The sequence below is a fragment of the Ammodytes marinus genome (genome assembly GCF_949987685.1).
Source record: "Ammodytes marinus genome assembly, chromosome: 7".
In the NCBI taxonomy this organism is placed as follows: Eukaryota; Metazoa; Chordata; class Actinopteri; order Uranoscopiformes; family Ammodytidae; genus Ammodytes; species Ammodytes marinus.
The window spans coordinates 19,919,206-19,944,832 of NC_137211.1; the positions used below are offsets into that span (position 1 = coordinate 19,919,206).

The 25,627-nt window shown below is 37.6% G+C and overlaps 1 protein-coding gene across 1 annotated transcript in view; it reads left to right on the forward strand.

Annotated features, from left to right (window-relative positions):
• Positions 1-3,976: 3,976 nt before the first annotated feature.
• LOC307252896 (immunoglobulin-like and fibronectin type III domain-containing protein 1) overlaps positions 3,977-25,627 on the forward strand; it is a gene marked incomplete at both ends in the record, with an annotated part of 34,391 nt that continues 12,740 nt past the window's right edge. The window contains 12 exons of the mRNA XM_080030720.1: positions 3,977-4,022; positions 9,411-9,470; positions 10,376-10,498; positions 10,667-10,806; positions 10,949-11,048; positions 11,477-11,658; positions 12,249-12,390; positions 12,737-13,009; positions 14,118-14,222; positions 23,472-23,600; positions 23,951-24,073; positions 24,599-24,723. Coding sequence (XP_079886846.1) covers positions 3,977-4,022; positions 9,411-9,470; positions 10,376-10,498; positions 10,667-10,806; positions 10,949-11,048; positions 11,477-11,658; positions 12,249-12,390; positions 12,737-13,009; positions 14,118-14,222; positions 23,472-23,600; positions 23,951-24,073; positions 24,599-24,723 — 1,548 coding nt within the window. The remainder of the gene's footprint in view (positions 4,023-9,410; positions 9,471-10,375; positions 10,499-10,666; positions 10,807-10,948; positions 11,049-11,476; positions 11,659-12,248; positions 12,391-12,736; positions 13,010-14,117; positions 14,223-23,471; positions 23,601-23,950; positions 24,074-24,598; positions 24,724-25,627) is intronic.

Below are 25,627 nucleotides of genomic sequence, written 5' to 3' on the forward strand. Positions count from 1 at the left end.
AAATCAATTAAAAAAGGATTTTAAATACAGAAATGTCGGCCCTCTATAAAGCATAATCATGCATATGTACTAAGTACTTGGTTTGGGCCCCTTTTGCACAAAGTATTGCCTAAATGCGGTGTGGCATGGATGCTATCAGTCTGTGGCACTGCTGAGGTGTTATGGAAGCCCAGGTTGCTTTGATAGTGGCCTTCAGCTCGTCTGTATTGTTGGGTCTGGTGTGTATCATCTTCCTCTTGACAATAGTCCATAGTTTCTCTATTGGGTTCAGGTCAGGAGAGTTGTCTGGCCATTCATGCAGAGTAATACCATGGTCAGTCAACCAGTTACCAGTGGTTACAACTCTCCTGACCTGAACTCCATAGAGAAACTATGGACTATTGTCAAGAGGAAGATGATACACACCAGACCCAACAATACAGACGAGCTGAAGGCCACATCAAAGCAACCTGGGCTTCCATAACACCTCAGCAGTGCCACAGGCTGATAGCATCCATGCCACGCCGCATTTAGGCAATAATTCATGCAAAAGGGGCCCAAACCAAGTACTTAGTACATATGCATGATTATACTTTATAGAGGGCCGACATTTCTGTTTTTAAAATCCTTTTTTTATTGATTTTATGTAATATTCTAATTTTCTGAGATTTTGAATTTGGGGTTTTTATAAACTGTAAGCCATAATAATCACAATTATAAAAAATAAAGGCTTCACATATCTCACTTTTTATGTAATGAGTCTGTATAAGATATTATTTTCACCTATAAAGTTGAATTACTAAAATAAATGAACTTTTGCACGATATTCTAATTTTTCGAGTTTCACCTGTATATTTGGCAGATTCCGTCCACCATACCTCCATCCTGAACACATGTAAATAAAGGCAAAAACTAAAATGAAAATTAGATGACTCACTTTAATGTGTATCTGTTATCTATCACATACTTTTTTTTGTTACTATAATGGAATACAATGACCTTTTGTATCCAAATTGGGCCTGCATAATACCATTACGTGTCATCATTAATAGGGGTGTAACAAATACATGTATTCATATTCGTACCGAACCGCACAGGCTATACAGTACCGAACTGCACCGTACCACAATACGTAGTTATGGCGTAAATAGCGTCAAGATGACGTAAATATGCTGAATGTAACAGACTTGATTTGATTGCGGTGCGGAACTTGCACTTTTATTTGAGAAGTATTTTATTTATTGGAGACCATGGTTGTTTGCGGCAGTATCTTCTTTTCTATACTGAAAAATACCTTTAGGCTGCAATTGTACAGTTAATGCTGCACAGTCTTTTTAAAAATGTTCCTCTTAACTAAGAACCGTACCTTACAGAACCGAACCGTGACTTAAAAACCGAGTTACATACTGAACCATGACTTTTGTGTTACACCCTAAAAGAGATCCTATTATACTACTTTTCTGGTCTTCTTTTCTTGTTATAAACTGCTATAGAGCAACCTGACATGAATCACATCACAAAAAACTATGTAGATTTTCGGGACACTCTTCCTCTTACCCTAGCGAGCACAGCAGTCTCTCTCTACACACTGCTTTGAGCTTCTCCGCCCCTCCCCCCCCTGCTGCAAACCCCACTCCGTTGTGATTGGTTACCTTCCTTCCAGCAGCAGGACATTTTAAGGAAGGTGGGGGCATGCAGCCGGAGCTTGCCTGAGCGGCAGCATTACCATATATGGAAACATGACAGAAACGACCCCAGCGTGACAGACACAACCTGGAAATTTGAACAAGTTCGGCTCGACCGGCTGCCATAGTTTTTAGTGCTCTGCATAGCCACCCCTGACGGTCAGCAGGGAATACGTCGAAATGCATGTACGTAATTACTTGATATACTCTAGTATGGTTAAACATGACTATAAATCATTATAACAACGTTTATATGTCATAAAAGTCGAAAAGTATCATAGGTCCTCTTTAATCATAATAACCAAGGTTTTTCCTGCATAGAGAAAATTTTGGCGCCCGCCAAAGCGGATTTATCCAGCGCCAAAGGAAAATCAGGAGCGCCAAAATGATAAATATTGAGAATAAATATAGCCATTTAAAACCTCTCCAAATTCAGCCCAATTTGAGTCATCCTTCTTGAGGGACTGGGCAATAACTTGAATTTAATTTTCGATTACTATTACGGCTTCCCTCAATCATGAAAACAAAATAATCATAATTAAACTATCATTGTTCCGCACGCCGGGGCATGCAGGCTTTTAAATGCAGCGAACCCTTTCAGCCGAGCCATGCGCTCGCTCTGCCCCTCCCTCACCTGAAAACTTCAGACTCACAACAAACTAAAATAATGTGCAAGATATGTCACGCGACATACTCGACTGAGAGAGAGAGAGAGAGAGAGAGAGAAAAAAGGCATGTACGACCTGATCTGCACCTCTAAACATCCCGACCAATTTGTTTATTCACTTTAAGTCGAATCATAGTGGTCTATGATTCTATTACCAAGCAATCAATGAATGGAAATCAGGAAATGTAAAGCTCTTTGACTCCTGCCACAACTGTCAACACTACAATGCAACTGCCTATCCACCCTGCTCCTTGACGTAAATAAATCATGCTCTTACATTTAATGCTATCAAAAGACGTGCCCTATCAACAGCATTTACAACTGGTTATTTTTATTTTGACATATTTATTTTATTCAATTATTAAAAATATGTTTCACTTATTTAGCCTATTTCTATTCTCCCTGTTTTCAGTTCAATTAGACCTTTGTTTAAAGTCCAAAGTCATGGTGTTATTAGAAAAAAACCTTGTTAAAAGTAAAATAAATGCATAATGTTCTTAAATCAATGATTAACTGTCTTTAATAATCGAGGTAAAACAATGTGATTACTCAAAATAATCATGATTATGATTTTTTCATAATCGACCAGCCCTACCTTCTTGCAATTTCCATGGTTTAGATCAATTAGAAACAATAAGTATTAAATAGGTAGGCCTAGTCATTATTAGTATTTTGACTTCATATCTACAGGTTGTTTATTGTGATTTCATAAGCGTCAGTGAGCTCCATGGTTACGCAGTGATTGACAGGCTGACTCAAATGCTCTTGAGCTGGACAGAAACTACCCTCTCCTTAACCCCACACCCCTCTTAAAATACACAAACCGTTTGCCTTTACTGTTGCACAGTCGCGACTCCAAAAAAAGTTGTCGCGTACTGACCCCCCAAAGGCCCATTCTGAGCCAGGAAAAACCCTGACCCATCAAAAGTTAACCACACCTGCTAAAAACATATTTTACATGATTTAAAATAGTCTATCTTATATGAATAAAACATAAAAGCATGTTTTGTACCTTCAGATTGCTGTGAAGTAGCCATAACACTGTATGATACAGGCAGGCACAGCACTTCCGATATAACTCGGCTATATCAGCTCACCAGAATTACACTGTGTCAGTGATCAGCAAAGGGAAACAGAATCTTTCGAAAGTTTCACTAGATTGACACATTTATCAATCCGCTAGAATGCACACACCCGATCGCCCGAGCAGGCCAGGCCATCGGGAAACATCTACAGTATGGTAAATCAGACCCACTTTTTCCCCCTCTGTGTCTATGTTTGTGCAAACAGCGGGGTACTGTGCCTGCTTCAGGATATGCAGCACAAATGCGCCACAGAGATCAAGCAATTTTTCAACGTTTGCAGTGACAAATGTGAAAAATGGCTATGCCAGTGTCTGGCCAATTATATACTGAGGGGCCATGTGATATTTCAGCATGATAGGTTAACCCGTTGAGAAGAAAAATTAGGAATGACACACAGACTGTCTGACAGACTTTCCTCTATTTATATAGTTAGATAAATAGTTAGATTGTACTTATAATGCAAAGGAACATTTCTGTCTGGTCATATCATTGGTACTAATGGTTTTGTTCACATCTATTTGCAGGTTACAGGTTCCATTTGACAGTTAAGTCTTGGCAAAATGTGGAAAACGGACAAGAACGCGGGTCCCAAGACCAGCAAACGAAGTACAGTACTGCAGTGCCTCTTTTCTCGTCAAATAACTTAATTTTCTGCTTCGTCCTGTTTGATGTCACTGATTTAAGCAAGAATAAATTGGCCTGGTGTCCATCTTTACATACATAAAATTATGCATTAGCAGATTGAAGCAAACCATTTAACAGATTAGGACAGATAGTGTGAAATTTAGTCTGTTGTCTTGTGAAATTGAGTCTGTTGTCTTATTTATGTTTGATTTTCTGAACGTAAATATATTGATTTTTTTTAAAGCAAGCATTCTTCTCTTTTTTTTAAATGTTTGTTTACCTTTATGTAAATTCTTCCATTCGTAAAGATAAATCTAATGGAAATGGATTTTACAAACTGCTATATCACTAAATATTTTTCTGCAAGGCTTAAAGTCACATTATTCATATCTTTATAAGTTTATTCCTAAATAATAAAAGTAAACAATTATGATTAAGCTCCTATTCTGTAGGTACTGCTGCATTGTTTTGTAAAATAATTCATCACATTGTATTACAAAACTATTTGGCAGTGATTATCTGTAAATTGGGCAATTGTCATGAGCAAACTAGTTTAATTACCATCTAATAAACTGTGTTAAAGTAAATTCATCATTCAAAGTGGGAGAAAATTAGCTGCCATTTATCCTGTCAAAGCATAACATGACATATTGCTGGAGTCAATGAGCAATTTAGAAGGTCGAAAAGCACTCCATGTTGTAGGGGAGAACGGGGTAAGTAGGCACACTTTTTACTCTAGTGAGAATTGCTCATCACCAAAACATCTGTCAATAGCCATTCCTACATTAAATTGAAGCTTAAGGTGTTGGCTAGAAATATGTGTCTCTCTTTTTTTCCAACTTATTGTAATGAAGAAGTAATTTACCATCAAAGACACTCTGACACATTGTGACAACCAACCCCATCAAGGGGTCGGTTGTCACACACTATGGGGTTGTTTGTCACAATGTTATCTTAATGGGAAAAATCTTAAAAAGAAGGCAAGGAGGCAGAACCAAATTTGAATGTTTAATTGCATTGTCAAGTTGACAAATAGGCCTACATAACTTAATGTAGCCTTGGCAGCTGGTCTAGTTTGGGATGCACTGGGTTGTTTTGATTTTGTTGCCCTTTTTTCTTTTGCTTGCTAGCTGCCTTTTCCTGCTCTATTCTTTCCTTCTCTGGGGTGTCAGTGAGGATACAGCTTGACAATTTCTTTCGTTATTGGGTTCCTTTTCTGGCTGCAGCCTTGAGATAACATGTGACAACCAACCCTCCAAAAAATTTGACGACCAACCCCAACTTGAATTTCTTGCTAGCATCAAGGCCAACAACCATCTGACAACTAATTAGCTTGCTAACCACAATCTAAACTATAGTTCACCCTTCACACTTTCTGAGGGTAACAAGTGTTTTGTTATAAACCCATTGTGTAAAAGCCTAGAAGAAAAATACTGAGAAGCAAAATATTTTGAATTTGACATGAAAAACACAAAACATCCTCTCACCTGAAATGCAGCTGTCTTCCTCCAAGGAAGTCTATGTATGTGACCTCTGATCCCAATTCTGGACCTTTTTTATATCAACATTTCAGAGCTAGCGCGCTCTGGTGGCGAGATATAACGAATGTGACATCCAACCCATGTGACAAATTACCCCGTTCTCCCCTATATATTTACAGATTGGTAAATCGAGGCAGTGGCTTTGAAACATTAAGTGTTGTGTTGCATTATCAACATAAGTAATGTGCAGGCTTCAACAATACTTTATATAAAAACTAAAGAAATATTAAAACATTTTAAACTTAAAAATTAAAGTCTGGTCCATCTATCTATTCTAAAAAGCCCTATAATGCTTAAACAAAATAACATGTTAATGGTAGTTGCAATTAAATTAAAATAAATAAAAAGGTATTTAACTGGATTATTAAGTCTATACCTTAAACATGTCATCCTAAGGCTGTGTTCCTGCTACCAATATGGGAAAATGACTGAACATGTATTTGTTTACTTTGGCTACATGTGAAAACTATGCAATACTCATAATGATTAAAGAGATAAAGAGAGTTTGCCGCTGAATGTGCAGCTCCCTTTGACTTTAGAGAGCTTAATCGCAACATAAAAACATTCACTCCAACAACATAATAGACAGTATCTCCATTAAGTTGTACGTTTCATGGGAACTATGCGCATTATACTGTAGTTTTCTCAACTCACAAGCACTTCAACAGCCAGTTGACTCAAGTTCTTCTATAACAGGCTTTTCTGATAAACTGAGGATGTGAGAAAACATCCCTGGATTAGGGTTGTCTTCCTGCTGCCCTTTACTGTGATCATCTGTGACCTTCAAGCTTCCATGAGCTTTCTGTTCCTTTGCTTTCCAAACTAAGTCTGACAGGGTCTTTGGGTTAGCCAGGGTGTACAGATGGGTTTTGAGCCTTGATTTAAAGGCAGAAATGGAGGGGGAATCACATGTCAGGCGGCCGTTGGTTCCACAGCTAGTGCAAAGTAAATTTCTGAGAGTTGTGCCAGTGGCATGGCTGTATACGCTGGTCACCAAAAAGAAAGTGATTGTCTACAGTAGCTCAGAAGAGACTGACATCTCCATTCCACTTAACGACACCACTGATGAGAGTTCAGATGGCCAGAAAGATGATGATGGTTTCTTTGTCATTGTGAGCTTTGCAGGTAAAACCACCTAGACCTGCTAGGCCTTGTTTAAGAAAATTGACCTTCGATCTTTTTAAAATATTTACTTTAAATAAACCTTAAATAAGTAATTGTCTAATGGATTTTTCTTGCTTTTCAGTTTATGAGATATATCGATGGCAAAATGTACTAGGGCCCGACCGATATACACTCACCGGCCACTTTATTAGGTACACCTGTTCAATGGCTTATAAAAACAAAAAGCTAATCAGCCAATCACATGGCAGCAATGTAATGCATTTAGGCATTTAGATGTGGTCAAGACAATGTACCGAATTTAAACAATAGGGAAGAAAAGGGGTTTAAGCGACTTTGAACATGGCAATGTTGAGGGTGCCAGGAGGGCTGGTATGAGTATTTCAGAAACTGCTGATCTACTGGGAGAGAGAGAGAGAGAGAGAGATATATATATATATATATATATATATATATATATATATATATATATATATATGTCAAACGATTAAAATTTTAATCAGATTAATCACAGGATTCTGTGGATTAATCACGATTCATTTTACCATTCGAAATATGCCCGAAAAATTCGAATTTTCTCTGTATGTTGTTGTGTGGAAATATAAATGACAGAAGGTGGATATGTACATTTAAAATTACTATGTTTATTAATTGAAAATCCAAACGATGAGTTTTAATACTGAAAATACATTTAAATCAAACTAAAATATATAGGCCTACCTACCAAACCATAATTCAATTGGTCTGTCTCTTTACTATGTCTTTGGGCAAATATAAGATAGGCTATAGAATGCCATTTATTTGGTGAATCTATAGGTTGTGCATTCTTGAATACAACTTGATTACAGTCCGCGGTGTGTGTGTGTGTGTGTGTGTGTGTGTGTGTGTGTGTGTGTGTGTGTGTGTGTGTGTGTGTAGTGCGTGCGTGTGTGTGTGTGTGTGTGTGTGTGTGTGCGTGCGTGCGTTTGTACGCGCGACCACGTCCTAGGGGACTGTTCATGTGTGCCAGGAAGCAGACGTTAAGTTGATGTCTGACCACACACACCGCTGAAAACTGCAGACGTTTGTGTCCTCGCGGGCTCTGAACAGAGCGGACAATGTTTCTCCTCCTGCTGCTTCGACATCAACTGCCACCCGCGGCAGTTGAATTTATATACTATCAATGCCCCCGACACAGACGTGGCCGTTAGCAGTTTAAAACACGGCACGGGCTAACGTGCTGCTATGTTTGGCTGCGCGCAGCTACTGATCCTGGTTCAGCCACAACGTTAGAGTAGCCTCGTTTGAGCAGGAGCCGTCTTGCTCAGACCCTCGCAATTATGACGCGCGTCTTGCTGAGTGCACAGCAAAAATGCTGTGCACTCAGCAAGACCAGCGTCTGCGCAGGTCTTAGCTAGACGGCTGCCTCTCAAACAAGGCTAGTGACTGAAGTGCAGAGCCGGTGGGATGTACGGGGCGGATCATTCTGCACATGCGTTAAATGCGTAAAAAAAAATTGACGCCGATAATTCCAGAAATGAATCACCCTGCGTTAACGCGTTAATTTTGACAGCCCTAGTACATATATTTCAGTATGTTGTGCATCCCTGGCAATACAAACTTTGGATCTGGAATAAATTGTTTAAGAAATATAGCTTTCGGAAAAAAAGTTGTCTTGTGGCACAACTTGCCCCCGGTGTGGTGTAAGTTGTGCCACAAGAGAGAATACCATGGGGTAAATTGTGTCATTGATATATATATATCATAAACTGTAATGCAAGACAAATCCATAAGACAATTACTTATTTAAGGTTTATTTAAAGTAAATAAAGTAAATATTTTGAGTGAGTTTTGAGTTGACTTTTGACTGAGTTTATTTAGTCTAAGATGCTGATGTTTGGAGGGAGGGAGTTCCAGAGGGTTGGGTGCAGTTACATAAAATGCGTAATGTCTGAGTTTAAAAATGCGTCATGTCACTTTAGACATATTTGTAACACTTTCTTTTTTTTAGATAATGCATATTTCAATAAATAAAAAGTTCCTGTACACCTATCGACAGTAACAAGTATTTATAGGGTTCAAAAAAGTACATTTTCTCAATATATATTTTGGGGATAAAAAATAAAAAAAACGGACGATTTAATAGTTATCGTAATTTTTCTCTGAAAAGCATCAGCACTCAAAAATCCATATCAGTCGGGCCCTAAAATTTACACCATGATATTCTCTCCAAAGGCACAACTTACCCCGCACCGGTGGCAAGTTGTGCCACAAGACGTATTTTTTCCGAAAGCTATATTTCTTTAACAGCTTATTTCAGATCCAAAGTTATTGTTGCCAGGGATGCATCACATCCTGAAATATACATACATATATTAGTTGGAGACTTTACTGTCAAGGCCTCACTTTAAAGTAACTTTGAGTAAAAGTGGCAAAGCTCCCCCCACTCTCCCCTATATATATCCCACTCAATTACTTTGGTTTGTTTCTCTCTTAATAAATACTTGGTTGCTGGTACCAAACTCCAGAAATGTGTTTGCCGCACACATATTCAACTAAACTGAAGCTTGCACAGACTTGCATGCATTAGATCTTGGTAGGTAGTCTAAATGTATTGTGTGCCTCAAAGGCAGGAAGTCTCTCTTTCTCTCTCACATATTTTAATATCTTAAAGCTACCATCCACTCATGTACTTTTTACTGATCTAGTGTCATTTCCTCTCACCCAGATTTCTCCCTCGTTCATCAATACATTCAACGTTTTAATGAGGTGTCTGGCAACAAGACAGGTGAAGTAAAAGCCGTCTTATTTTCTGGTAGACATAGAAGTGTTTTGAGGTCTCCATGCACCACTGTACTGTTTGAATACAATGCTGACCTACATTGAGTATTATGAATTTTATACTAAATATTGAATAATACATTAGGTATTATTGACTGCTGTGTCTGTTTGTGACATGTCTTGTCATTGTGTTGATAACCTGAAACATGTATTTACTACCATGTCAAATCAGTCGGCCTCAGTTACTTGTATGACAGGGTGGCGGTTTTCCTATGTCAGTCCTTGTCATAATAATCATTAATCAGGATTAATGTTGTTCTTCATCGACTACTCTGTGATCCTCTATCTTTGCACATGATAAGAAAAAATCTGCAGCAAAACAGGCAGGCACGGGATCACAAAGTGGATTTTGTGCACTTCTGTTTAAATTGCTTATGTGACTTACTGTGTATAGTGTATTCATTTATCTTTGTGGGCAACATATTGAATATGTGTACTAGAGCTGAAATGATTTGTGTAGTAGTAGCAACAAAAATGGAGAAACTGATTCATTGATAATGGAAGTGATCGTTGATTGCATTAATTATGTGAAAATCTATACATGTGCTATGGTTTTGTATCAGAGAGTACGTAATAGTGTGACACTTATACATGGCAGTATCAGCCAACATGCAGCTGTGTGCAGTATTTCCTTTAAGTTTAGTTTCTATCAACACAGACACACAAAAGCATCACTGGGAAAACATTTGTCACTACTGACATCTGCTGGTAGCAAAAAATTATTCTGCACTCCCTACCCAGTGAAGTATTTCAGTGTAAAATAGATTTTTGTTTAGTTTTTAATGTTAGCTTGTACTTTACAATGCTCAAAATTAACTGATATTAGTTTTATTCTTGCTGGCTTTTCCTTAGCTGCCATCCGAAGAAAATCTAAGACCCCTGGAGTAATGATCACTCAATATTTAGTAGACATACCAGATGGGAAAAGCACCCCAGATTTCGAGAGTGGACCACCACCAGTGACTATCAATGCAGGTAGGTTTTAATATAATACAGCATTACAACTGCATGCCAATACATGACTGGTGAAAGAAAACATGATTGGTTGTGTGTCAAGGCACAATCTTTCCAATTATGAACACCGACTGAATATCATACAGTAGATGTCAAAATTACAATGAAATATTTTCTTATACATTTTAGGGAAATTGGTTGTTTTCAAGGCAGTGGTGAATGGGGATCCAAAACCAAAGGTGTCATGGAGAAGAGCTAAAGGGACTGTTTCGGAAAAGAAAAAATTTCAGAGTAAATATGACGAATCAACTGGAGAGTATATATTAGAGGTGAGTGACTAAATGATTGAATACATATGTATTTAACAGTAAGGAAAAACACAGTGCTGCATTAAAATATGTGACAGCTGCTGTGTGCCTTCAATCTGTGCATCTAATAACTTGCCATGTCCCATATTGTTTGCATTTCTAGATTTGCAAAGTGACTGCAGAAGAAGCAGATACATACAAATGCTACGCTGTAAACGATTATGGCAAAGCTGTCTGCACAACTATATTAAATGTGATTGATGGTAAGAGTCGCTCACTCAGTACAGTTCTAAACAGGACTGTGAGCGTTTTGATCGTTAGAAACTGTAGCAGGCATAGTAATTTCTTTCAAAACATATTCCTGTTTTTTACTTAATGGCAAGTTTTTTGTATGTTTTTAATTATTTAAAAAATCCTCATTATCAATCATTTGTAGTTCCCTCATAGCTTTATATGAGTTAAAATCTACTGTCTAGCTTTAAAAGACATTATCAAACTTGAACTGAACTTGCTACTTTCAGCTTCAACAAATCCATCAGATTTCAGAAAATTGCTGCGAAAAAAAAGGTAAATAAGAAAAAATTATATAAAATAGCCCTAACCATATATTTCTGCATGTGTACATTTTATCGTTGATTGTTTTTTGGTTATATTGAGAATTGTCAATCTCTGCCTAACACCCATAGTGCAGTAGTAGAAAACCAGACAGAGACAGCAGGTGGGGAAACAGATGAAAAGTTCTGGGATGCCATGGTGAAAGCTGACAGTAAAGACTACGAGCGCATCTGTGCTGAATTTGGGGTCAGGGACTTGCATTCGATTCTCAAAAAACTGGAAGAGAAGAAAAAGGAGAGAGCGCAAAAGAAGTATAAGGTATGAAAACTAAGCGCTTTCAAAGAACATTGGATGCATTACTTACAGGTCAATCATCAGTATAGTTTAAAAAAATATATTATGGATCTGTAATTTCACTTAAGATGTTTGTCACTGACTTAAGATCCCCTTTTCATTCTAGTCCTGGTACTGATAGTATTCGAATAGAGGTATAACTTTGTAAAAAAAAAAGAAGATGGCTGTTCTAAATTAGAGCAAGGAAACTGGGGGTTAATGATGTGCAGTGTGACTGATTAAGATCTCTTTAGATGTTGAGTACTGTACTACATTGACTGTGCCCCATTTATTTTATAGTGCATCATGTTTACCCTTCAACATTGGATTGGAGTTTAAATTATTAAATATCTATTATATAAGAGTTTCCAACTTATTAACATACATATTGTAAATTAATATCTAAATAAATAACTGGAAAATGTTATATTCAACCTTTTTATGTTTCTTTTTTTAAATTGCATATGTCCTTTGACATCCTTTAACATGCTAAATGCATAAGATTGAAATTAAATTGTCCAAAGTGAAAAGATGAAAGTTTTATCTTGTCAGCATTTCCTCTGTAAACGTGTTAGGATGGTGTGATACCGTTTGGTGAAGATGCCACAGAGAAACACAGCCTTAAGAGTGCTTGGAGGACAAACAGCCTTATGCAAAAGGGCACAGGGCTGAATCAAGTGGATGAAGAGGATGACGTCCTACTAACAGACTATAAATGTAGGTTCAAGAAAGGAAAGATTTTAGAAATAAAAATGTATATTGCTGTGTATCAAATCTCCATCACATAAAGGCAAAATTACCTTTTGAAAGACAGTTGTCTTCATTTACCTTTGTGAAACATGTATTGCTGTGTCACAAACAGTGGAAGGGCTTCCGCTAAATAACTTAATGGAAACGTGACCATGATTGGTTTTCAATTTTCATGAATATGTGTAAATGTATCTGGTTCCAAGGTGACATCCCTCACACACTAGGAGGTTTTTACGTCTGTCCAAATAATTGTATAAGATTTGTGTAACAAACTAAATACATGGCTATTTCACTTTTTGTTTTGTTTTTACAGTTTCCAATGTGGACTTTGTTATTAAAATTCAGGAGGTGATAGCTGAAGAAAGGGAAGATGCCCTCTTTGCATGCGTCTTGACACACCCACTACCCAGGATCAAATGGATGGGCAATGGCGGCATCCTGGAGGATGGAGAGAAATACAGCATAAATGTGTCAGACCACAAACTGATCCACAGGCTACTAATCAAGGGGTGCAAACAGCTGGACAAAGGCATCTATTCAGCTGTTGCTGGCAATACAACATGCAGTGCCTGGCTGGTTGTGGACGGTAACTATTTTCAGTATAATGCACCAATAATAATTTTGTCAGTTTCTATTTATATCAAATCAAAATCAAATCAGTTTTATTTGTATAGCCCAAAATCACAAATACATTTGTCTCAGTGGGCTTTACATTTCATACAATATGATACAATATGACACCCTGCCCTTACACCCTTAGCTCGGCTGAGAAAAAAATAATTTACTGCCTTAATTACGGTAGCTGACTTTCACAACAAATGCACGTGTAATGTATGATGTATTTCATGTCTTCTAAGTCGAAAGTGACCCCGCATCTGCTGGTAAAAGGACAGCTCGCCAAACTCACTTGACTGGTGGACCAGAGATTGACCTTGAGAAAGTGGCCAATGAGCAACAACTTAAATGCCAAGAGGAGATGAAGAAGATTTTAGCAGCTGTAAAAGCAAGACAAGAAGAAGGCCTGAATGAAAAAAAGACATTAGCCATTGGTAGAAGTGAGGGTAATATAAGTGCAGTCCCTGGACTGGGTATAAACAGCGGAGCAGAAGGGAACAAGCCTAATGACGGAAGTATCTTGTCTGAGCCAACAGGGACCAAAGGGGAAGCTAAGATAAAAAAAACAAAGAAGCACAAGGTATCAGGTAAAGTTGATCAATGCCTAACAAAGCATGTTCACTGTCAGCACTGTGGTGAGTAGTCTGTGGTGGTTAGAATTTGTTTTCATGATGAAATCATGCTGACCTGCTACTAATCCACCAGTGCACTAAAGATTAGAAATTGGTACATCCATTTGTTATAATCGACTAGACCTCAAATTGAGCTTTAATCTCAAAGAGATTAAATCTGAACTATTTTACTATAATTGACACAACAGAGAACTAAAATACAAATGAAGGCAGGCATCCTGAAGAAAATTAAGAATCTATGGATGTGCCAATAATTCAAGATATGTACACATGGCCAAGTGACAGAACATGAAGAAATTGTATGGCTAACCTTAAGCAAATATACTGCTTTAAATATCCAAAGTAATGTGAATGTTCCATTTCCTTTTAATTGACAGCCCTTTTTTAATTGTTGTCATTGAGCATTCATTCTTAATTTATATTTGAATGTGTGTTGTATCTGTGCAGAATCCAGTTACAAAGATGTAGATTCAGAAGGAATTGAAGACTCTACTGGCTCTGCCAGACGCACAAAGCACAAAAAGAAGGTCCACTGGAAACAACATACATCAGGTAAGAAACAACAGGGAACATATTGACTACATGGAGGAAACGTACCTCTCAAGATTAGTCACATTTATATCTAATGTGATGTGTGGTAAAGTACTGACAGAAGAACTTCAGTCATTATTCTCCATTTCTGTGCAATGAAAAATATCAAAAGAGGATTTCTTTTTGTTTAAATTAAAATCAAGAATTAGCATGATTACATAGTTTGCATTGTTTGTAATACCTCCATGCTCAAATTTATGGAGTGTATAGGTATTTTTTCTTTAACAGCTTTGTTGCAGACAGTGAGACCCAAACAAAAGAAATAGGCTGAAACTTCTTAAATTATTCAAAGTGTAAAGGCCTGAGTGAGCATCTTGAACATTTCTACTTTATCTTTAAAGAGGACCTATAATACTTTTCGACTTTTATGACCTATAAACGTTGTTATAATGAGTTATAGTCATGTTTAACCATACTAGCTTATCAAATAATTACGTACATGCATTTCGACGTATTCCCTGCTGACCGTCTGGGGTGGCTGTGCAGAGCACTAAACACTATGACAGCCGGTCGAGAAATAACTTGTTCAAATTTCCGGGTAGTTTCTGTCACGCTCCCGGATGTTTCCATGTATGGTAATGCTGCTCAGGCAAGCTCCGGCTGCATGCCCCCACCTTCCTGAAAATCTCCCGCTGCTGGAAGGAAGGTAACCAATCACAACGGAGTGGGGTTTGCAGCAGGGGGGGAGGGGCGGAGAAGCTCAAAGCAGTGTGTAGAGAGAGACTGCTGTGCTCGCTAGGGTAAGAGGAAGAGTGTCCCGAAAATCTACATAGTTTTTTGTGATGTGATTTGTATCAGGTTGCTCTATAGCAGTTTTTAACAAGAAATTAAGACCAGAAAAGTAGTATAATAGGATCTCTTTAATTAGCGTAATGTAGTTTTATATTATATAACTTATTGGAAACCCACTTTGTAAAGTTTGTACCACATGAAGTCTGTTTCTCTAACTTAGATCCAAATGAACTAGCAAGTGATAGTGAAGCAAGCAACATTGATGGGAGTGAAGATGCTACTGGCCAAGACGAGCATTCAGAGAAAAAAAGACGACCACGGAAAGCAGGCAATGCTAAAAGACATGCAGGTGTTGTATGGGTCGATGGCAAGAAAATATTTTTTCATGGGGGGATCTTTTCATATTGTCCAACAACTCATTAACTTCCACAACTTGTATATTGTTGTTGTGTATGGGCGGATATAGTTGTTTTAACTTTATCTGTTTGGTTTGCTGTCTGTTTCCAATGTTTGAATGTGTATAGGTAATTTTCTTTCCATATAAAGGCTGTTATGTACGTGAGACCCAAACTAGAAAATTAGCTGAAACTTAAATCATTCAATGTGTAAAGGCCTGAGTCAGCATCTGGAACATTGCTCATTTCTCTTTAATAAGCATAATTTAGTTATACATGTTATTTCAATAACTCTAGTGGAACCTATAATATGGACGGCTGTGGCTTAGCGGGTAGGGTGCTTGTCTAAAATCGAAGGGTTGGTGGTTCAATTCCGGCCTCCTGCCACATCTCGAAGTATCCCTGGTCAAGACACCCCAAGTGTATGCGTGTGTATGAATGGCTTAGTGAGAGGCAAACAATGTAGCTTGATCAGCCTTGGAATATATTATCGGCAGTAGCAGCCTCTGCCATCAGTGTGTGAAAGGGGTGAATGTGTCACAAGTGTAAAGTGCTTTGTATAATTACAAGTCCATTTACCTATTGTAAAGCTGAGTGTACAACGCCTGAATTCTGTGTATCCAACTTAGAACCAAATGAGCTAGCAAGTGACAATGACGCAAGTGACAGTGATGGGAGTGAAGATGCTACTGGCCAAGACGAGCATTTAGAGAAAAAGAGACGACCACGGAAAGCAGGCAGTGCTAAAAGACATGCAGGTGTTGTATGGGTCGATGGCAAGAAAAGAAAATATTCTTTTTAATGGGGGGGATCTTTTCATGTTGTCCAACAACTCATTAACTACCACAACTTGTATATTGTTGTTGTGTATGGGTGGATATAGTTGTTTTAACCTTATCTGTTTGGTTTGCTGTCTGTTTTGAAGTGTTTGAATCTGTATAGGTAATTGTCTTTTCATATAAAGGCTATGTTATGTACGCGAGACCCAAACAAGAACATTAGCTGAAACTTAAATCATTCAATGTGTTAAGGGCTGAGTCAGCATCTGGAGCATTGCTAATTTCTCTTTAATAAGCACAACTAAGCCATACATGTTATTTCAATAACTCTACTGTAACCTATATTGTGGGCGGCTGTGGCTAAGCGGGTAGGGTGCTCGTCTAGAAATCGAAGGGTTGGTGGTTCAATTCCCGCCTCCTGCCACATCTTGAAGTGTCCCTGGTCAAGACACTGAACCTCAAGTGTATGAGTGTGTATGAATGGCTTAGTGAGAGGCAAACGATGTGGTTTGATCAGCCTTAAAATATCTTATGGCTAGTAGCAGACTCTGCCATCAGTGTGTGAAAGGGGTGGATGTGTCAGAAGTTTAAAGCACTTTGAGTGGTCGAGTCTGACTAGAATCGTGCTATATACTGTATAATTGCATTATAAAGTCCATTTACCTATTGTAAAGCTGAGTCTACAATGCCTGAATTCTGTGTATCTAACTTAGATCCAAATGAGCTAGTAAGTGACAACGATGCAAGTGACAGTGATGGGAGTGAAGATGCTACTGGCCAAGACGAGCATTCAGAGAAAAAGAGACGACCAAGGAAAGCAGGCAGCGCTAAAAGACATGCAGGTGTTGTATGGGTCAATGTTAAGAAAATATATCATTTTTGGGGATCTTTTAATATTGTCCAACAATTTGTTAGTGTATGAGTGTAAGGCGAGGTAATCACTCAAAGTCTTTTTGGTAAGTATGGGGGGAAATTGTTGTTTTAGCTTTCTCTGTTTGGTTTGCTGTCTGTTTTCAAGTGTTTGGGTACAATGTGTTTGTTATGTAGGGTTACAAAGGGGTGGACAATTTACATGGGAACTTTCTCTCTGGAATTTGGGGAATATTCAAAATTGGGAATTATAGGAGTTAATGGCGGAAATTTAAATGATCTGTTTCATATCCAAACATAAATCTAATCATATAAACATTATGTTTCGTCATAGGCAGACATCCATGCAAAATAATAAATTAAAAACAGATTTATTTGTAAGTAGAACTTCATCAAATTTTGATTATGTCATGAACAATCAATAATTTCACTGAACAACAACACGATGAATGTTGTGTAAAATATTACTAATTTATCTGATCCCAACCATTCAATAAATTAAGTAAAATTCTCCCCCCCCTCCCATGTGAAGAAAGAATGCACAGTGCATGTAGGGGGCATGGCCTCAGCACCCCTGCAGTAAGCAGTGTGCTATGTGCAACTTGCCAAATGTACTTGCAAGAAATCTGGTTGTTTTAGTCAAGATTATGCTAAAATAATTTTCCCCACCTATATTTAAAATCACTGTTTAAGCCTCTGTAAACCTGGTCTAGTAAAAAAAAAAAATCAATAAATGATATCAAGTTGGGTGTCTCAATAAGCTTTTACAAAAATCTTATTGAAATTAAATGTTCATAAATATTATAAAACTTGATTGAAAAAACTACTTTTTAGTCTCTAGAACGTTTGCCAGGACTTAAATAACATAGTTAAAAGGATTCAGTGCGGAACTTCCGGTAAGATGGCGGACGGGTGAGACGCTTATTTTTGAGCTCGCCCAGGTTGGTTAAATAAACCCACTCAAATGCAATAACTCGACATACAAATGTGTTAAAGCGGGTAATGGGTGGAAGCCGAGGCCGTAGAAATACCAAAAACTCGAACAAAACTCAGGAAAACATTACTTTGGAAGAGGTTGAACCTAACCAAATGGAACACGAGGGTGACGCAGCGGAAAAAATGGACCAAGCTGAAACACTGAGAGAAGGACTTGCTAGCATCGGTAAGGATATAAGAGAGCTCAAGCAACAATTCCACAAAAAACGAAAACGAAAAACATATCTAAGTATCAAGAAGACACTGAAGGAGAGGGCCATCCGTTTCCAAACCCCATTCACGAAAATAAGAATCCATTGGAATAACGGCGTGAGGACCTACGACAGTGCGCGAGAGGCAGCGGAAGATATGACAGCCAGGGGAATATCTGTGGAGGTGCTGAGAGATGACGCGGAGCCTGCGGAGGAGTGGAGCCAAGGTGAGCGGGGATGGAAACGAGCAGGACGCCCGAGAACGGTGATGGATGCGGCGGCACAGCGAGCGAAGGAACAGTTACAAGGCTACCAGCGTAGAGCCGACAATTAATGCCCCAGACAGAGTGAAAGATAGCAGCGCTGTAAGGTAACAAGGCCGGCTTCATTTAATTGAATTCATCAACATATGATAACGCCGACATGGCGAGGGAGAGCCATCAAAGTTGGACAGTTCTAGGCTGGGGGTATTGCCGTTTTACGGATATGGCTCCGTGTCTAGGGATGGGCCCTCACAGGAGAGGTTCTCATCCACCCACCAACAGGGACTTGGGGGAGAAGAGAGCAATAACCCCCATTTGGAAGTTCAATAGTGTTCACACTGTTCTTATTTCTGTGTATGTTCATGTTCACGTAAGTTTTAGCTGCTTGGGAAAATATGTACACGTTACTGAAGCAATATGGTAAGTCATGACTTAAAGATGATGTCTTTAAATGTAAATGGTCTAAATTCACCTAAAGAATTGGTCTTGACAAAATTTAAAAAAGAAAAACAAAATGTTATATTTTTACAGGAGACCCATCTGTGCCAAACAGAACACGAAAAATGTACGAAATTTGGCTATAGAAATTCATACTACAGTACATATAAACAAGGACGTAAAAGAGGAGTTATGATATTAATTCCAAATTCAACTACATTTGTTTCTGAGAAGGTAATTAAGGATAAGGAGGGAAGATATATAATAGTGAAGGGAAAACTAGACAATGACACGGTAACATTGATAAATGTATATGCTCCTCCAGAGAGCAATAAGCAATTCTTTAAATCACTGTTTAATGTCATAGCAACAGAATCAGAAGGAGTTTTAATTTGTGGGGGGGATTTTAACATAATCATGAACCATTGTCTGGATACAACAAGTTTGAAAGGGAGCAAAAAACAGATGTCAATGTGTAAAGCTATCCTTGGAAGAGATGGGAATGATGGACGTATGGAGAAACCTTAACCCTCTTAAAAAGGATTTCACACATTATTATGTCCATTCAAGAATTGATTACTTTTTTATAAATAAAGTTGATGGTTATAGAGTGACCGAGTGTAGGATTGGAGGGTCAGATGTATCAGATCCTAATGCCCTATTTCTAAATATACATCTTAATGCCAGGAAAAGACAAACAATCTGGAGACTTAATGTGGGAATGCTGAATAATAAAGAGTTTAGTGGAGGAATTTAAAAAAGAAATTAGGCAATATATGGAAGACAATAGTAATGGAGAAGTTGACCCGCACATGGTTTGGGATGCCCTGAAGGCGGTTGTTTGAGGGAAAGTAATAGCTAAAACATCTAAAATAAAAAAACTTAAAGCAGAGGCGTACCAGAACCACTCTTTAAGATTAAGAGAACTAGAGCAACAATACCAAAAGACAAACAACCCAAATATAAGTAAACAAATTAGGGATACTAAAACTAAGATAAACGATATATTAATGGACGAATATGGAAAAAAGTATATATTTATGAAACAAAATTATTATGAAATTGGCCCAAGAGCAACTAAGCTCCTAGCAAAACGTATACGAAAACAGCAAGCAATTAATACTATACATACAATTAAGGATCCATGCACCAATGAGACGATACACGAGCCGGAAAATATAGAAAGAGTATTTAGGGGGTTCTATGAAAAATTATATACACAACCAACTGCTGCAAACGAGGAAGAAATGAGAACCTTCTTAAACAAATTGGATCTACCGTCGATCGGCACTTACCAAAACGAAAGATTAACAGCAGACATTACAAGGGAAGAGATTATTCATGCTATACAATCGTTGAAAAACAATAAATCTCCAGGGAGCGATGGTTATCCTGCAGAGTGGTACAAGATTTTCAAGGAAGAACTGCTACCAGCTCTCCAGACTTCCTTTAATTGGACTCTAAAAGGAAACAAAACACCACCAACCTGGGCAGAAGCAATTATATCAGTCATTCCAAAGCCAGGAAAGGATAAGGATAGATGTGAAAATTATAGACCGATTTCAATACTAAATTTAGATTATAAATTATATACGTCAATTAACTCTAAAAGAATAAACACATTCATTACAGAATTAATTGACGAAGATCAAACGGGATTCATATCGGGCCGACAAACCCAAGATAGTATTCGACGAACCCTACAAATAATTGGCAAAGCACGAAGAGAGAAACAAAGTACTATACTGGTTAGCATTGATGCCAAGAAGGCATTCGACTGTGTGAATTGGAAATTCCTTTATCAGGTGTTGGAATGATTCGGATTTAATACTAAATCAATACAATTGATTGAAACACTTTATCATAAACCCTCTGGTAGAATTAAAATTAATGGAAGTTTGACCAAGGAAATATATTTACAGAGATCAACCAGACAAGGATGCTGTTTGTCACCGACCCTGTTTGCGATTTTTATTGAGCCCTTAGCTCAGGCAATCCGACAAAATAAAGAAATTAAAGGGGTCACAATTAAAGGTATAGAACATAAATTGGGACTTTTTGCTGATGATTTGATTGCTTTCCTCGAACAACCTAACACATCTATCCCTAATTTGATGAAGCTACTACAATCATATGGCCATCTGTCAGGATATAAAATGAATGTCTCCAAAACCCAGATTTTAACATAAGCGATCCTGGAATTATATGACCTTAAATGGAATCTAAAGTCAATTCAATATTTAGGCGTTACGATCACTAAAAACTCCACAGACCTATATAAAGCAAATTATTACAATTTAGATCAAGAAATAAAAAAATATATATAACAAGATGGTCTACCCTCCCACTGGATTTAAACTCTAGAATTGAGATAGTTAAACTTCATATATTACCCAGATTTCTCTATCTATTCCAATCTTTACCAATAGAGGTACCCCAAGGTCAATTTACAAATTGGGACAGAATGATTTCCAGATTTGTCTGGGGGGGGGGGGCAAAACTCTTCAGCTAACAAAAGAGAGAGGTGGTATGGGTCTTCCAAAATTAAGGGAATACTATTATGCTGCTCAATTGAGACCTGTGTACTGCTGGTGTAAGTCAGAATTTAGAGCTAAATGGAAAGACATAGAAAGAGAAGTGAACCAAATTCCAATTCAACATTTGATTGGCGATAATAAACTATACAAGGAACTCAAAAATAAAATGGATCCAATAACAGTGCACACACTAGGTTTGTGGTTTAAAATATTGAAAATACACAAGATTCAGAATGACATAAATATATTAAAATGGGTAGCATATGATAGAAATTTCAAACCTGCAATGTATGATCAAGGATTCAAACATGGGCTAACAAAGGGAATAACAACTTGGTGTGTTTTGGTAAAAGATGGGAGGCTGGAGAGTTTTTAAAATATGAGAAGAAAATACGAATTGGGAGCTCATGAATTTTACAGATACCTTCAGCTACGGGACTATTTCAAAAAGGAAATCGAAGCAGATTCTTCCAAGGAGGTGAACAGTGTCATCCAAATTATAATAAAAGCATATCAAGAAAGTAACATAAGAATAATTTCGGCAATGTATAAAGGTTTGAATACTAACGACAAACATTCAACTAAATATGTTAAGATGAAATGGGAAAAAGAACTCAATGTACACATTTCAGATGAAGACTGGCATGATATGTGGAGGACACATTACTCATCCACCAATTCACGAACTTGGAGGGAATTCTCATGGAAGAATGGAATACGTTTCTTTATAACACCAAAAATGAAAGGTTAACAGCTACACAAACGTCAGAAATGTTGGCGGGAATGTGGGTCTTATGATGTTGATCATTCACATGTTTTTTGGAATTGTCAGAAAATAACTGGGAAATGGTTTATGAGGTATTAAAGCAAATACTAGGATATGAGGTCCCCAAAAGTAGTTTGGTGCTCTATCTATGTAAATTTCAAAAAGAGAATATTATTATGAGTGATGTATATTTAATCAAAATACTGCTAGTAGCGAGCAAGAAAGCTATCACCAGACATTGGCTGAAAGAAACACCACCAACAAAAAAATCAGTGGCTTGCTATTGTTGAAGAGATAGCTTTAATGGAGAAACTGACTCACAAACTGAGACTTCAAGAAGCACAATTCGACTGTAAATGGGAGAAATGGACACTTTACAGGACTCAAAATGAAGACATTGGACTGGAACAGTAACTTATAACTAACTACAACCTCAGGATATAAGAAGGTACTTCCCAGGCAGTTTGTTCTTTTTCCTTGTTTTTTCCTTTTTTGTTTTTATTTTATTTTTCTTGCCATCACCTAATTGCAGATGTTGATATAATGCCCGGGAAGCTTCCTCGTTATTTAACAGAAATGCTGCAAATTTCCGATGGGCTTTATCAGACCCGCTCCACTGACATGCTCATGCTTTATGTCCCACAAGCCCGGTCTGAGCTGGGAAAGACAGCTTTTAGCTTCAGTGCCCCCGACTCCTGGAACAACATACAGCAACAAATTAAACTAAATACCTTCATATCCTTTAACCAATTTAAACAAACTATCTTAAATCTGCCAAACTCTACCTGTAACTGTTTTAATTAGGCTATATTGTACTTTCACCCATTTAATTTTAATTGCTGCCACTCTTCACCACTATGTAAATGTTTCAATTGTTTCTTTTCTCTTCACCTGTTGTTGTGTATTTGATGTTTTTGCATTGAATATTGTTTATGTATTGTTGTTTTTCCTTTGAATTTGTTTTGAACTCGACGTCATTGAAAATGAGGGTCACCCCTCAATTGGTCTCTCGAGGATAAATAAAAGTTAAATAAAAATAAAATAAAAATAACTGGCATGTTACAGTGAAAAAAAGTCAATAAAGATCTAAGTGTAAAAAAAAGGATTCAGTGCATTTGGGTCGCCAGGGCCAACCTTAAATTGAGTAAATTCCCATTTATTCCCCAAATTCCCGTTAATCCCCATAAATTCCCAATGTGGAAAGCTGAGTGTACAACACCTGAATTATGTGTCTCTAACTTAGATCCAAATGAACTAGCAAGTGACAATGAAGCAAGTTACAGTGATGAGAGTGAAAGTGCTACTGGCCAGGACGGGCCTTCAATGAAAAGAAGACGACCACGGAAAGCTGTCAATGCGAAGAGAAATGCAGGTGTTGTATGGTTTAATGTCAAGAAAATATTTTTGGGGAGCTTTTTATATCGTCCAACAACGTTCTTTAATGAGTGGGAGGCGAGGTAGCACTCATAAACTTTCACAACATGTATATTTTTGTTGTGTATGGGCGGATATAGTTGTTCTAGCTTTATCTACATGGTTTGGTGTCTGTTTTCAAGTGTTTGTTAGGTGACTTAACTGAAGTTTAATTATCCCCACATGCAGTATAATTCTATTACTGTAAAAAATCACGTGTGCATATTCTGACACTAATGATATAATTTGGAATCAATTTTCAATACCTGTAAAGTTCAGAGTTGATTGTTGAAAATATATTTTTTAAAGATGAAAATACAGGTCCTATAGACCTAAATCAGTGTGAGGAGACTGCAGATGGCTCCGAGACTGGTTCTGCCACACATTCAAGGTGTAAAAGACAAGGCCCATTGATAGAAGATGTGGTGATTGGTAAGTAACCTACAAGGTGCCATGACTGAATCATAGGAAGGGGCTCCTTCCTATGATTCTCCTTCGGTTTGTATTGGAGTATTACAACACAAAACATTATTCAATTTAGTGAAAAGGCCAAAAGAAATATAGCCTCCAATGCAATAAATGATTCTGCTCCTGATAATGGTATTCCTTTATAGCTAATACCCATGTATTTAAAATGATCCCTGAGCTTGTTTATCAAGTTGTTTTATATACAGCAGCACTACACTAAGCATAGAAAAAAAAGTGTGTCCTATTTGCTAAATGACATGAATTTTCCTGACGGATCTATATTTGTATATAGTGTCAATTTGCTAATTTGTTTTGAAAATATTGGAGCATATGTAAGAACTGGAGAACAAAAAACTATTAAAAAATAAATGAATACAATAATTCTGAACAAAACAACAAAATCAAATGTTCTATCATCAGCAATTCTTCCTGGCTTAGTTTGATCAAAATGGTCTTAGTACCTAACTGTTTACTGTTGTGTATGTTTAGATCCAGGGGTTCAGTTTATCTGTGGTTTGTCTGATGTCAGTGCTATCATCAATGAGACTGCAGAGCTCACATGTAAGCTCAGCAGTGAAGAGTGTGAGGGAACCTGGTTAAGAGACGGCAAAAAGGTCAGTCATGAAGATCAAGCTCATAATTGTATGGTTGCTGTGTTGGTGTCCATCAAGAATGTGCATTATGGTGGCCAAGGGATCAAAGGGCACTTTCCGACCTGCAGTTTGGTTCATTGTACATTATTGCCTTTGAGTTTGGCACAGTTCATGTTAACTGAGTATGTATCTTTTCTTGTGTAACCAAGGAATAACTGATTATGATCAATATTATAATATTATTAATAGTGATGGACAGAGTAATAATTAGGGATAGTTACTGTATGCATGAACTGCTAAAATACATATGACTTTTAAAGTAATGCTAAACTCAGTCACCCATAATGTTGGAGAAAAATATGTGTGACCTCTTCTCATGAAATGATTGTGAAAATGTGAATTATTCTTGATAGATAAAGTGTATATCTTCTCAAAACTGTATTGATCAATCTCATCCAAACATATCTGAGTGAAAATTAAATCAAAACCTTTGCAAACTGTGTATTCAGGATTAAACAAAATTGGGGCAAGCAGGCCATGGCATCTTTTTCACCCATTCTGCATCAAGAAATTAAAAAAATTCTGTCCCCTAGGGGGGGTATGACAGAAAATAATTGAGAACCACTGCTGTACACAATGGTGTTGACGTTTCCATCCAGCACCACTGATGGCGTTTTTCTTTCATAATGAAAACTGGCCCATACCATCACTTAGGCGCCACCTGCTTGAGTGGTTTCCTGGATGCAGTCATCACAGAGGTTCTAACCACTTAATCGCTGCACCCTTTGCCTTACAGTCAAAGGTAAAGGTCTCATCCATAAAGACAACACGTCGCCAGTGCCCCAACCGTAATGCCTGCCAGGGGTGGCCATACTTAATATTAGTGACGAGTGCCATTTGAAAGAGTAATATTGGACATTCCTAT